The following is a 14,210-nucleotide window of genomic DNA, read 5'->3' on the forward strand; positions in this document are numbered from 1 at the left end:
GCCTGAATTGGATCGAAAGACGTCCCCTGAGCTTCTTCAAACATCTGCTTATCTGGTGTACTTCATGGATGCCAGTCCCATGGTCCTTTATAGACATCAATAAAAAAAGAGGCTAAAGAATTGAAGAGTAAAGGTAAGGCAATATGTAGAACACATTTCTAGTAAGTAAATTCTAATAAGTAAAATTGTAGGATTTATGCAATGGCGGTTCAGGTTCAGTCCGCGCTTCCAAATCACACCATTTCCCTTTCTCGCTCTGTACTGTCCTGTAAAGCATATGGATATAATAAAGTCAATAAAACACAAAAAGCACACTAATGGCTATATTTTGTAAAGAAACAATTCATTTCGTGTCCTAAAAAGATCTTACAAACCTTATACAGCTCTTATAATGAGAGTATTCTGTCTATTCTCCATACTGGTTTACATCTCTCACTGTTATGAACATAGACTGGCTCCAAAGCATCAAAAATCTCATTAGAAATCACTGGAGTGGCCCTACAAAGCCTCAGCACATTCTGTGAGCAGCAACACTGGCAGAAAGGCCCACCATTGCACAACAGACAGCATCTCCATTGCCAATTTAATCTACTTCTTAGCATAGCAGAGGTTATCCAATTACTGAAAAGAGGACAGCAATGAGTCAAGCCAGGAGCTTGACACACAAGTATACTAAATTGTCACCACGTGCACAGTTTTAATTATATAATTTGCACAATTTGATTGTATTTTATATAGTCATGGATATTTTAACTTTTTATGCAAAATAAAGTTAATTGGATCCTAGTGTCAGAGTCCATTTAATTTTGTATGCACAAAACTTAATTGCCCTTTGAGTTTAATAAAGATGTATTATTCTATACTTTTTGAATATTTACTTGGTTTAATTACCTTAATCAAATAATATCTGACTCAGAAATAATTACAATAAACATGCTTCAAATGACTTAAAAGTGTTTAAAATTATAACACATAAGGAAATTATAAAAGACTAATAAAAGCTGTTTTATATTACATGGAGCGGGTTGCGTTATGAAGCTAGACATGATGAGATTATGATGTAAAGTTTTGCTTTTGCATGACACTGCATTCAATTCGCTAGGTATCCATATACCTAGCAACCTACCTAGCTTATAAATTGAGGACGAGCGCAGGAAACAAAACAAAAAACAAATACAAAAACAATATAAAAGAGCATCTTTAATGTACTGACTGCATGCTTGACTGGGTGGTTATAATGTTTGAGCATTGTTGGTCATTTTATCAAAACATTCTTTTTAAATCCATAATAAATGAACAATCAAAATGAAATTATGAAATTTAATCTGCCAGGGGGAATGTAACACAAAGTTGAACGTGCAACATTACCTACTCACTATTGCAGTATTAAGAAGATGCGTCTGTTTTTTGCTAATTTTAACAGTTTATATCTTTAGTTTCTATTCAAACACTGTTTCTAATGCAAGTAAATAACTTACTTCTTAAGAATAAAAAAGGGAAATAAACACCCTAACAGAATATATAAAATACTCAGCTAAACAAACAACAACAGTAAAAGTTACAGTATGTAAATGAAAAAAAAGAAAGAAAATCCTGCCGCAGCTAGTCATTCTATGAAAACAGCACTAAACCGAAAAATATGTGAAACAATAAAAATGACATTTAAGAATATGAACATTTAAGAAACACACTGCAAGTAAAGTAACTTTTCAGTTACTGGATGGCTTGACTACAGGAACGATGACTGGTTGGGGATGTAAAGTCTTTGGGCAGAGGAGCAGGAGATGGGTAGAGGAGGCGAGATGGAGGACATGGGGTACGCTTGGTAAGGCAGAGACCTGCATCCAAAGGACAGGAAACCAGAGGCAGAAGGTGCGGGAGAAGAAACATTCACAGGGGAGCCAGGGGAACTGATAGAGCAATCTGTTATAGGGAAACACACACACACAAGCACATAGAAAACACACTTTAACAAGTGCGTACATACTGAAAGTAGTTTGCACAATATATTGGTAGCATACTGCTTGTTAGACAATAGTTACATTTTAATTTATCTGTAACAATCAATTTAGGATATATATCAGTTGATATTTGACATATACACATTAAAAAGTTGGGGGTTGGTAAGATTTTTTAAATGTTTTTGAAGAAATGTTTTTTTTACGTATTAAAAATACCGTAAAACAGTCAATTGTGAAATATTATCACAATTTTAAAAACAATTTTAAAAAACTGTTCTACTTTAATATATTTTAAAATGTGACATGATCCTTCAGAAATTATTCAGATATGCTGATTTGGTGCTCAAGAAACATTTCTTATTATTATCAATGCTGAAAACAGTTGTGCTGCTTAATATTTTTGTGGAAACTGTGACATTTTTTCAGGACTCTTTGAAGATAGAAAGCAATTTTGAAATATTTGTACCACTGTAAATTTATTTTGTGCCACTTTTGATCAATTCAATTGTCTTTGCTTAATAAAAGTATGAATTTCTTAAAGTATTCTTTTTTTAGTTTCAGCCATAACATGAAAGTAATTATTGTCTTATACCAGGGGTCAGTAACCTATGAAAATTGACCCGCAGAGGGATAATCACTGACACATGACATGACAATAGCTAAAGAGGTGTAGGCCTATGTATTTAATTTAAATAAAGTCCCTAAAACTTGCATATGGATGTACATTTTTAAGGTAATCATTCCCCATAGTTACAGCCTGTTTTATTAAGTTAAAAATACTTTTGATGTGAGAGATTTTAACCTTTGCTGGCATGCAGATCGGACAAAGCATTCCCGAGACCGGAGGTGCGCGCTCCTGTTATTATCCTTCAGCGTGCCATAAGGTTGCCGACCCCTGTCTAATACTTTATGTATCAGCCAGAATTTTAATATCAGTGCACTCCTAATTTCAATTTGTATGTAACCTGGTATTCCTTTAAATGTTGTACCGAAAAGAAAATTACAGAAACCAGAGAACAACTGAGAGAAACTAACCCAGGTTCCAGAGTGCATTCTGAGCAGCAAGCTCCTTGGCATCCTCTAATATGGTGCAGACTTTATCAGGCATGAAGCTGCTCCTGGTGCTGCTGATGACTACTTTGTAGATGAGCAGTATTTTCCCCTCCTGTCCGGCTAGGGAGTAGAGGTGATACTCAGGCAGAGACCAGTCATTCTTGTGGCAGTAGTAATCCAGCAATGATACAGCTGAGCACAGCTGGCTGGGCTTCAGGGTGTTCAGGCTGACTGGGACCAAAGTGGATCCTGGTAGGAATGGATACGCACAGCGATCCAAGTCCACTGCATACGGGCTGCCCAAGTGAGGCGGCAGGCTCAGGGGGCGTGCAGATAACCCATCACCCATTGCTCCTGTTCCAAAGTTCACATCATCTCTGCTTTGGAACAAGAAGCTGGAATCACTGTAGTTTCCGCCAGCTGCCATTCCATTGTGGCTACCCCGTGGTCCGGATCTTTTGTTCCCATCTTTGCTGACAGGCTTGGCAAGAGTCACCTCGATGGGCGAACCATCAATAACTTTCCCATTCATGGACTCGAGAGCAGTTAGGGCATCCTCACGGTTATAGAAGTGGATGAAGGCATAATCGGTCAGCTTCTTAACACGTTCCACAGAGCCAGGCTTCAGGCGTGAGAACTCAGAGCGAAGCGTCTCCTCCATGGTGCTCAGCATGAGGTTACGAACATAGAGGACTCGCACTCGTTGCATGGTTTCCTCATCTAATTCCTTTTCAGGTTCTGCCCAGTCAACCTGGATGGTGTGACCCCACAACTGAAATGTTCCTGAAACATAGAGTGGACATTGACACACAGTTAGTTGCGTATTTGTGAATAGTTCTAACAAGTATAATGTTGAAGTGTCAAGCTCAAACCCTTGTGAAATATGCACCCGCTAAAATTTAAACATCGCCCACCAAATTGGTTACACTTTCAAAATAGTGTGATAGTTGCATATTTTACATTTTTATTTGCAGCCTGCTTGATTACTTGATTACTGATTTTAGTAATCAAGCAGTCCTGCCTGCTTGATTACTACAAATTATTGTCCTTTAAATAAAAAATAAATAAAAAAACAGAATACACTGTATACAGTGGGCACACAGACGCATCGAATAATAATTTGCTCCCATTATAATAAATTAAGTTTCTATTTTTGGCATGCTTCTCCAGCCACTTTATTTTATAATCCACTTTATTACTATCTGTCTGAAATAAAATTATTTATTTACAAAATATCATGTGTGGGGGTTTTTTTTCCAAGGGACTTCCCTTGGATTTTCCGGAAAAGATCACTTGTTTTACTTCCATAACCAACTAGAATATATTCAATAAGAAAAATAATGAGGAATTGACTGAATAGTGAAAAGTTGTCATTACATACCAGCATGTACCCAGGTGGCTGGAGAAAAAGAGGCATGGTTGGCCAAAAAGTAAAGTCATTTCAAAAGGCATAGTGAGTTTTTCTATTTTGATTAAAGATTGCAAAGCAGTGAAAACTAATATATCTAATATATGAGCAATAGAACTAATAATGCTTGCCATATCAAGTACCACCAAAAATAAATCTTTTTGTATATTTCCACTGTGCTTTCGAACCTGGTATGAGTTTCCTGCGAGCCATGGCAGCTGCCTTGTGGGATTCATACTCGACAAAGGCAAAGCCACGATTCTTCATCCTGTCCATTGCACTGGGATACACAATCACATCCACCACCCCTTCAGTCACCTGGATTTAGAATTGCAATAAAAAATAGATTAGACATTAGATCACAGCCGACTTGCTTTCTGTAATGTAATAAAATGTAAATTCCTTTTAAGATTTTTGTTCACAAGATGGTGCTTGTGAACATGTCATACAGTTTTTACAGTTCCGTGTAGTTTCTAATGTTTGCAGTCATGTGATATACTGACCTTCATCATTTCTTCTTGGATCTCCTCCTTTTTCTTGTCTTTCGGGATGGAGCCGATAAAAAGGCGGCAGTTGTCCAGACTTACACATACTCCTATGAACTTTCCAGGGCGGATTTCGAAGTTGTCCAGGAGCTGGATTGCATGTTGGGCTCCCTCGCGCGTTGTGTACATGACGAAGGCGTAGCCACGGTTCTCCCCACTGAACTCCATCATCAGACGAAACTCGTAGATGCAACCGGCCCGCTCAAAAACAGGTACCAGCTCGTCTTCGTACATGTCTCTGGGGATTTTACCCACAAACACCTCACATCCTCGTGGAGGAGGGGGGCCCTCCCAACCTGAGACATAACTTTAGTTTATTATTATGAACACCACTATCTGATGAAACTAAAAATATCAAGTTTGAATGGTTTTGTATTATAGCATTCCAGTCTTAATTTTATTACAGTAATGTTTTACAGCAATATTATTGCACATTTTATGGTAAATTATGATACAGGCTAATAAAAAAAAATTAAAGATGATTAATAATACATCATTAGGAGTGGAGCAATTTAAACTTTCTTGACTACTTACAAATCATATTCTTATAAATCAATCTAACTGTAAACTGTTGAAGACAACATGAAATTACATTTGCAGTCATTTTACCTTCTTAATATGATGCGATGAATGATATTAAGCAAGAAAAAGCATTGTCTGGAGCTTGATTCTATCAATATTGAAATTATTGGATTGTAACGAAACAGAATAAAGCTCATTGTAAGTTTGTAGTCATTTGTGGAGAGGATGGACAATTTGTCCCAGGATCCAGAGATTTTATAAAGGCTGATTTATCTACATCAGGTGCTTAAAATAATACCTAAATAGCTATTTGGCTACTGGTCAACAATATTTCTCCATTCTGGCCCATACATAAATTATTCATGGGGCCTAACTTAGATGATATCTTGTATGCAGTTTCCATATTACCTGGAGGTGGACCACCAAACTTTCTCTGTCCATTTTCCTGAACCATGCTATAGCCTGTCCTGTCCATCAGGGATAAAAGAGCAGCTTCTTTCGAGCTGTCCATCATACTGTTCTCAGATGACTGAATGATGTTGCCTTCATCCATGATCACGCTACCAAAAAAAATCGTTGTGTCAGGTATCACACTTGAGCCTCTCTATTTATGAAAGTTCAAATGACGTACGTGTATAAGTAGGCCTACTAAGTAGAAAAACGTAAAGGTGTTACACACAAATATCTATATCTATTGATAAAATGACAATTGACGAGTGTGAGATTTAAGGCTCGCGTAGAAACGCAGCTTTTCTCAGCTAGCAAACACAATTAGCATTTTAACTAACGACCTGTCAAGTAACAAAATATACGTTCTTATACGAATTTAACGTCCATTTTTTTATGAAAACACCAATAAAACTGCATAAACTAATAAAACAATTCACTACTATATAAAACCTTCGAGAGTCTTAACAAAAAAAAGTATGTCAGGATTTTGAGGTAAAAAGTTAATATTCAGAACAGAACAGCCAGACCATGTAAACGAGCGGGAAGCAAAAGGGTCAACCAAACTAGTTTTCTTAGTCGAATATATTTTATATACCAAGCTGTGAGTTAATAATAGTATTATGCGAGTAATGTGTGACACACTTCTGTTATCAGCTCTCGTGAAAAAATGACACTGGAATTGTTCAAACTGATACTGATGCAATTAAACCGCTTCTCTTACCTTTTGGCCACACAATAAATTAATTAATAAACGTAAATTACGGGGATAACTTTGTGTGACACTTGATGATCGACGACGATTCGATGTTGTTGACGAAATGTTATTGTTAACGTTACGACAAACACTATTTACCCGACGGTCGGTCGTGTTTTCAACTAATGAGCTGTCCGGGCGTTTTTGCAGCAGGGCTACATTTGATCTGCAACTTACATTTACGTAATTAACGTTCAAGAGGGGGAAAAATAAAATAAAAATAAGTGCATGGAAATCAAAATTCTGAGGAAAATCTGGGAGAATTATGCTAAAAATATTATATGGTATTTATTTATTTATTTATTTCAGGTTGATTGGGATACTTTTTGTAGTAAGTCATCTCAATGGCAAAAAGTGTCCCACTATTTAGACTGAGTACCATGGTTTTCCTAAATATATGACATTCTTTAAGTAGCTACCTTCAAGTAGGCTATATATATATATATATATATATATATATATATATATATATATATATATATATAGGCTATACATGAATCGTACATGAATAGACAACATTTACAGACAAAAACATAAATGTCCTTTAATTAATAAGCCTACTGATATGGCAATAGGCCTATTGTAAGTCACCACAGTATCAAAATAAATTATCTGATAGGCTATTAACATGACAATACTGGAAAGATCACAGGTTTAATCGAAAGGTCTTCTTTGTCCTGATAAGTCTTAAAAAAATGTGCTTTAGAGTAATGAAGCACTATGTTGAACTAAATAATGAACAATGGAAACAAAAATTCCAAAAAAATATCCTGTTGTCTCCAGACAGTTGTTTGACACAGCTTCAGGATGCCATCCAAATAGTGCCTGGGATGAAAACCGTGGGTAAAATTACAAAGATGGACACAGATTCCAGATAAAACATAATGAACAAGCACAACAGAAAACTTAGAAGAGAACTTGTCTTGCTGCACACAATCTTGCGCACAGCTTTGCAGAACTGTTGGGGAGAAAACAAGAATTCCAAAGTTTAGAATTTTGCATTTGCATTCAATTAAAAAGATTATATTTTTTTATTTTTTTATTTTTTAAATGAGAAAGGTCAGTTGAGGATCTTAAATCTCTCTAAACACTGACAGTAATGACTTTCTTTGGTGTTGCATTGGTGGAATTTTCCCAAATTGTGTTATAAATGCATTTTTTTTTAAGTGCCACCACAGATGTCCTGATTTCCATGGTTCATTTCCATTTAATGGAAAACAGATCATTTAGAGAGCCTAACAAAACAAAAAACAGAATAGTTGTCCTTTGATGAGCCTATATTTTAGATTCTTGTGGCAAAATCATATCCACCACTGTTGGAGAGTGGTTAGTTTTGTCATGCTGTTGGAATATCATCATCTTTTAGACTGAAAAAAGAAAGAAAGATGATGTGTGTGTACGCAAAGAGTTTCAAAGAGATTACTGCCTGTTGCCTGGAATCTGCAGATTAACATTCTTGCTCAACACCAACTGGAGCAACTGAATCATAAATATAAATAAATAGAACAAATCACCTCTAATGTTAACGGTCTAATAGTCTAAACTCATGTTCATGTCTGCCTGTTCTCTTCCACTTCATAGTTTTTATGCAACTCATACATGTTGTTTTTTGTTTGACCTGTTGGTGAACCGAATCTTTTGTGATTTAAGCAGAATATATATACTGCTATAACTGATATATTTGCTATTTTACTACAACCCTACACACTCACCAACAATGTCTTGCATAAAAGTGATTTATATTTCTCAATCACATTACATTTCTTAACCTAATTTTTGTGCGTAATCCCATTTGAAATGGAATTAGACATGGTTCAAAAGCTAAAGATATTTTTATCCTAATTTCAAGACTTTTTAGTCAATGCAATTTTTTGCAAAAGTGTCAGTCTCCTATTGATTGAAAGTAACAACATAGCGAGAGATGAAATGCTTAAAGAGTTTTAAGACTTAGTTTTACTTCCTTTAGTCCTTGTAGATTACATAAATTCATGTTGGCATGGTTTTATGGTCACAAATATATTCTACCAAAGCAACCCAAGAAAGTCTATTTTGGTACTGAATATTGAAGTTGTTAATAATACTGAAGATTTACAAATTTCAGAGCTTCAGATGAATTATTTCAAGAGTACATGAAAATAACCTCTTTATTTCTTTTGACAGATTTCTTTTGAACATGCTTATCACAGACTTCTGATTTTGCTCTCTCTTCTGAAACATCTCACCTGGTAGGTCTGAAAGCTCATGTTGGTGCCGTATCTGCAGTACATGACATAATGCTCACAGTTGTACCACAGCAGACTGTAAGCCACGGAGCCCAAGAGCTTCTCAGCTCTTCTAGCCACCTCTTCTCCGGCTAACGGTGGCCGACTGCACACCTTGTCCATATGGTTGACCAGAATCTCTGATCCATATGCAAAGTCCTCCACTGAGTCCACGCGGACACTTGCTTTTTTTGCTATCACACCCAAAATCAGCCGGTTGTTAGTCACCATTTTCTCAATGACCTTCTGTTCAGTGGTCAAGACTGGCAAGATATCAGGAATGAGGTGAGCCACACGGTTGTTCCCCAGATAAATTCCAAAGTGTGTAAAGAGAGTTCGAGGGACCTCTAGCAGATCTCCTCTTTTATAATTGGAGATGTCATGTTGGACCACTTGCTGCTTCTTTTTTTCTTCAGAGATTGTGGCCACTGCAATATTAAACAGGCTGAGGAACTGTAGGGGAAACATCCTCACGGGAGAAGTGGTGAGCTTCTGGATGGTCTGGCACCTGCAGGCTTTATCCCAGTCGAGGCAGACTCGGGAGGGGGCGTGAGGATTACAAACACAGGGCTTTTTTTTTCTCAGAAAAAAGCTCCAGAATAAGTACATCACATGCCCATTGAAACAAACAAAGCATAGTTACCCAATGACTCTGTAGACCTTCTCACCCTTTTTGGATAAAATTGCCTAATGTTTTCTATATCTGGAACAAAGAAAGGTATTGCTGATTGTATAATGAACAAATGTTGCAGCAATGCCGATGTAAGTCCTTAAAACCAATAACTGACTTGTTAAAAATTTTCAATATTCTCCTTGGTTAAATAAAATTGTTACACTTTACAGTAAGGTCTCATTTTGCAATGAACAATGAGCAATATATTCCTAATCCTAGCATGCAAGTTCAAAATGTTCACAGTGCATTATCTAATGTTAACAAATGCAACTTTTGATCTTAAAAAATATACTAATAAATGTTAAGATCAGCATTAACTAAGATTTATATAAGCGATACATATATACAGAATGTTCATTGTTAGTTCATGTTAAAGTTACCATACATTTAAAAAAAAAAAAATTAAATAAAGAAGTAAGTTGCATTTGTTAACATTATAATGCACTGTGAACTAACATGAACATTTCGAACTTGCATGATGTATGAATACTGTATATTGCTCATTGTTAGTTCATGTTAGTAAATGCGTTAAAATTAGACCTTATTGTAAAGCGTAACCATTTTAGTTAACTACATTAACAAACTAAACCTTATTTTAATGTGTTACCAATCAAATCAACTCGTATGCTGCCTCACCAGAAAAACATAAATTACTGAGGGTATTTGTCAACACTTTGAGTTAAATTGTAAAAATTAAAGTGTAAACTGTAGCTACTTTTTTTAAAGACTGAAACAATTGGTGTTAATTTTCTTTGGCAAACATCTGAAAATAAACACAAATGCAAATATAGATGTAAATATGTTTTTATTATTACACATCATTTTAAGGTAAAGTAGTTACACGCTACTACATGTACTTACTATAGTAATAAAATATGCATAACATGTAACTAATCCTAAACCAAAGCCTAACCGTAACATGTATTTTTACATTTAATTAATATACTTATTTGAGTAAGTACAATACAACTACTTCACCTTAATAAAGTGTAACCAATTAATGTTATTAAAAAGTCTCATTTATGTTCATTCTTTACTGTACATGCTTACTGTAAAATAAAGGTTCCAAAAGGGGGTTCCACAGAAGAACCATTTTGGGCTCCCCATGTTGTGTTTCTCAACCCTGGGGTCACTAAAGATTTACGAGAGGTCACGAAGCTCACTCTAGTTTGAGGGTTACAAGTAGGGATGTAACGTTTACCGACACACGATACAGTTCATTACAGTTTAATATTTTAGGCATCATTAAAACCACATTTGATAACCAGGATTTGGACAAACTCTGTAAATATTGTCCAGTATTAAGCAAAGTTAGAAACAGTCTCTCATGCAGGCGCAGCCTCCAGCGTAGGTTTTATTCTAAAAATCTAAATTTGGATAATAAACTGTTATAAGCTCACAGAGCAGATTAATTAGCCTACCTATAATCGTTAAAGGGATAGTTCATCCAAAAATAAAAATGTTTGTAACTAAACAGTTGTGGGGCAGGGGCCAACTGTTTGGTTACTGGCATTCTTCAAAATATCTTCTTTTGTGTTCAGCAGAAGAGAGAAATTCATACAGGTTTGAAACAACTTGAGGGAGAGTATAAATTATGACAGAATTTTTATTTTTGGGTGAACTGTCCCTTTAAGGATTTTGAACATTAGGGGTCTCCTGCACCTTTCAGTGAACAGTTTAAAATAACCTTCTTTTTTTCTTAGTGTGAAGAACAATATAATAATAACAATCTAAAGATCTTTTTTCCACTAAAGAACGTTTTGTGCAATGGAAAGTTTCCATGGCGGATGTTAAAGGCTCTTCGTGTACCTCTGAAAAGAAAGTGATACTTGTGCATATAAGAGCATATAAGGCCAATATACCATTTGATTTGATATTTATTAACTTGTTAACATTGTACAGCATGTTTTCATAAAATGTCATACGAATTTACAATATAAAATGTTAATATATGAAGGTAAAAGAATGAAAAAGATTAAGTTATCAATAGCTAAAAAATACAACTGAATGTCAACAGCCGCAGTGACATGATAGGCTACAGCAAAAAAAAATGGATACATTAAATAGGCTAGTTCGTGTGGGTTTAGACTTGAAGTGTCTCTTATCCAGCCATCCACAAGATGAAAGGAATGATAAAGGTTAGAAGTGCGGTGGACGGCGCAATTCCAAGAAAAAACATGGAAAGCATTCCGATGACAGTGGTTAGAAGAACACTCCTCTGGTCCCGGATTACTGATTTTAAACTTTCACAGAACTGTTGAATGAAAGAAAGATGAGATAGATGAGATTCAGAGCACTATAACAAACAAAAAAAAAGCAAAGTGTGATTCGCATCTGAGACGGTGCTGCTATGTTTTTCTGGGCGGGTAGTTACATCTCCCCAAACCCACTTGCCACTGAATGAAGCTGTTGTTTCTTTTTGCGCTAAAATGACCCAGATTTTCCGAAAAGCTCCCGGTCAGCCAAATGACGTGAAAATACGTTCTCACTGGAGATGGATGTTAGGAATTAAAGAGGTCGGTGGAACATCCAACCCTGCGCCAATCTGGCATTTAGAATCTTAAAGATTTCATATAATTATAGCCTATTCGAACGAAAATTAGCTTAATGTCTAGGCTACACCTCTTCCTAAATGTAATTTATAATTAGTCACTTTGATATTTTTGGGGGGCTTAAAGTTAACAGTAGCCTATGCTAGTAGGCTATAGGTGATTGTAGGCTACTTTTTTTTAATTGTAACCTAATTAGGCTATATTACAAAAACAGTAGGCTAGGCCTTAAGTGTTTTTTTTTTTTTTTTTTTTTTTTACAAATATTATAGATCTATTAAATATTAATAAAAACGTTCGTTCGCCAAAATCTAAAGTCAGGAGGCCATTTAGTTATCATGTGACAAGAAACCCGCAGAGAAGACTCGGCCTAGACCCTCATTAGGCTGTCAGTGCCAAAGTTTTTTTTTTTTATATATAGGCTATAACATTTTTTTTTTAATGAAAAGTCATGTTTTAATTAGTTCACATTAAACATAATAAGAAAACTTATTTAAAAAATGTGAAAAAACATATTTGTAAAAAAAATCCCATGAAAGATTTAAATAGAATGAAAAACAGCCTAGGCCTATTTTTGTTTAATAAAAAATATGTTAATGTTTGTCCACTTTCAGTAGCCTACAAAACGGTAAATGGTACAAAATCTGTCACTGGAAAAGAACCCTTTCAAACGGTTCTAATATGTACCAATGCTGGCTAATATAGGCCACATAAAGGCCACATAAACTTTTTTTGAGGTAGGCTATAGGCTATGAAAAAAAGGTGTAACTTTTGAAAAGGTACCGCCCCAGTGACAGCGTTTGTACCCTTTATTCTGAGTGTAGGGTACAAAAATGAAAGAACTCATTAGTCATCCCTTTAGCCTTGAATTAAGTTTGTGCAGAAATAAGATTTTATAGAATAGGCTAGTATGTAACTTTTTCCTCATCGACCCCTGTACAAAGTTTTGCATTTCATTTTATGTTTATATTAATTTTGCTAAACCTATTTTAAACATACCTTGCTAATGCATTAATGTTCGTGTCATGCAAAGAAGAAAGTCAAGAAATTGGCAACATTTAATTATTAACTTTTTTTATCTAGTGATATCGATACGTCGATTAAAAAAGAAAACGTGCTGGAATACAACCTCGTTTACCTTGTCTGTCTGCAGGCTGACCGCTGTCCCGTAGCGGCAGTAAGTGACAAAATGTTCGCAGTTATTCCAAAGAAGACTATATGGAATATGACCGATAAGTTTTTCAGCTCTTCTGGCGACCTCCTCAGCGACCAGCGGCTGTTTTCTCAGGGTAGTATCCATTGTGTTGAGCAAAACAGGGGATCCGAAGGCAAAATCCTCCACCGTGTCGACCCGTATTGACGCATACTTGTAGATCACGCCGAGAAGCAACCTCTTGTTTGTCACTACTTTCTGGATTTGAGATGTGTTGCTCGTCAGAACCAGCAGTATGTCAGGCATAAGGTGGGCAACTTTGTTGTCACCGAGATAAATGCCAAAGTGAGTGAACAAAGTGCGAGGAACCTCCAAAAGATCTCCGCGCTGGAAATAAGTGCTCTCCTCGCGACGCTTTGTGCATCTTTCTTGTTTAGATGAGGTGGTTCTGAAAAAGTTAAAATGTGCAAGCAGGAAGGTTTTCTCCAACAGTAGAGCAAGAGAATCTAACATTTTGCAGTGCTGCTCAGGCTTCACTTTCCCCGTTTCGTTTTATTCTAAGGAGCAGCGGTCCTGCATGACGTCAGTGCGTTAGCTGAAAAGACTATTGGTCACTATATTGATGGGCTGTAAAAATGTAAACGAAAGAAAATGTAAATAAAACCTGATAATTGATTAACTGTAAGATACATTATCATATAGCTATGGTAAAATATAGGCATGAATGTAAAACAATGCATATTAGTTTATAAGTAAAACTCACCAGAATGCATCCATAAATGCTTATAACTGTTTAAGTTTTACAGTAAAGTTCTGGCTAACGCATTCTGTTTTTTTGTTGTTGTTTTTTTTACTGTAGACAACGTTTTAAAAATGTGTAG

The 14,210-nt window shown here is 35.8% G+C and overlaps 3 protein-coding genes across 3 annotated transcripts; all 3 read right to left on the reverse strand.

The window, feature by feature from the left end:
* Positions 1-1,180: 1,180 nt before the first annotated feature.
* Positions 1,181-6,028, reverse strand: rbm46 (RNA binding motif protein 46). Its single transcript, XM_084106691.1, has 5 exons — positions 5,898-6,028; positions 4,926-5,263; positions 4,611-4,740; positions 2,997-3,797; positions 1,181-1,923 (listed from the first exon to the last, which is right to left on the reverse strand). The coding sequence occupies exons 1-5, from the start codon at positions 6,001-6,003 to the stop codon at positions 1,730-1,732; spliced, it is 1,569 nt and encodes a 522-aa protein (XP_083962817.1). The 5' UTR covers positions 6,004-6,028; the 3' UTR covers positions 1,181-1,729.
* Positions 6,029-7,215: 1,187 nt separating this feature from the next.
* lratb.2 (lecithin retinol acyltransferase b, tandem duplicate 2) lies at positions 7,216-9,556 on the reverse strand. Its single transcript, XM_084099322.1, has 2 exons — positions 8,916-9,556; positions 7,216-7,651 (listed from the first exon to the last, which is right to left on the reverse strand). Exons 1-2 carry the CDS (start codon positions 9,420-9,422, stop codon positions 7,496-7,498), a joined length of 663 nt encoding a protein of 220 aa, XP_083955448.1. The 5' UTR covers positions 9,423-9,556; the 3' UTR covers positions 7,216-7,495.
* A 2,022-nt stretch (positions 9,557-11,578) lies between these two features.
* On the reverse strand, positions 11,579-13,985 carry LOC311073520 (lecithin retinol acyltransferase-like). Its single transcript, XM_084099345.1, has 2 exons — positions 13,315-13,985; positions 11,579-11,881 (listed from the first exon to the last, which is right to left on the reverse strand). The coding sequence occupies exons 1-2, from the start codon at positions 13,840-13,842 to the stop codon at positions 11,729-11,731; spliced, it is 681 nt and encodes a 226-aa protein (XP_083955471.1). The 5' UTR covers positions 13,843-13,985; the 3' UTR covers positions 11,579-11,728.
* Positions 13,986-14,210: the final 225 nt, after the last annotated feature.

Source organism: Abramis brama, assembly GCF_963993115.1.
Source record: "Abramis brama genome assembly, chromosome: 2".
Taxonomy (NCBI): domain Eukaryota; kingdom Metazoa; phylum Chordata; class Actinopteri; order Cypriniformes; family Leuciscidae; genus Abramis; species Abramis brama.

Bases quoted from the DNA above. Each gene is read 5' to 3' on its own strand.
- rbm46 (XM_084106691.1), bottom strand. From the start codon at position 6,003: ATGATGGACAGCTCGAAAGAAGCTGCTCTTTTATCCCTGATGGACAGG. The intron at 5,264-5,897 runs GTAATATGGAAA...GTTATGTCTCAG, and splicing joins GTTTGGTGGTCCACCTCCAG to GTTGGGAGGGCCCCCCTCCT. The intron at 4,741-4,925 runs GTCAGTATATCA...TTCTAAATCCAG, and splicing joins TCCAAGAAGAAATGATGAAG to GTGACTGAAGGGGTGGTGGA.
- lratb.2 (XM_084099322.1), bottom strand. From the start codon at position 9,422: ATGTTTCCCCTACAGTTCCTCAGCCTGTTTAATATTGCAGTGGCCACA. The intron at 7,652-8,915 runs GTGAGATGTTTC...TCTCCCCAACAG, and splicing joins TGAGCTTTCAGACCTACCAG to TTCTGCAAAGCTGTGCGCAA.
- LOC311073520 (XM_084099345.1), bottom strand. From the start codon at position 13,842: ATGTTAGATTCTCTTGCTCTACTGTTGGAGAAAACCTTCCTGCTTGCA. The intron at 11,882-13,314 runs GTAAACGAGGTT...TTCATTCAACAG, and splicing joins TCAGCCTGCAGACAGACAAG to TTCTGTGAAAGTTTAAAATC.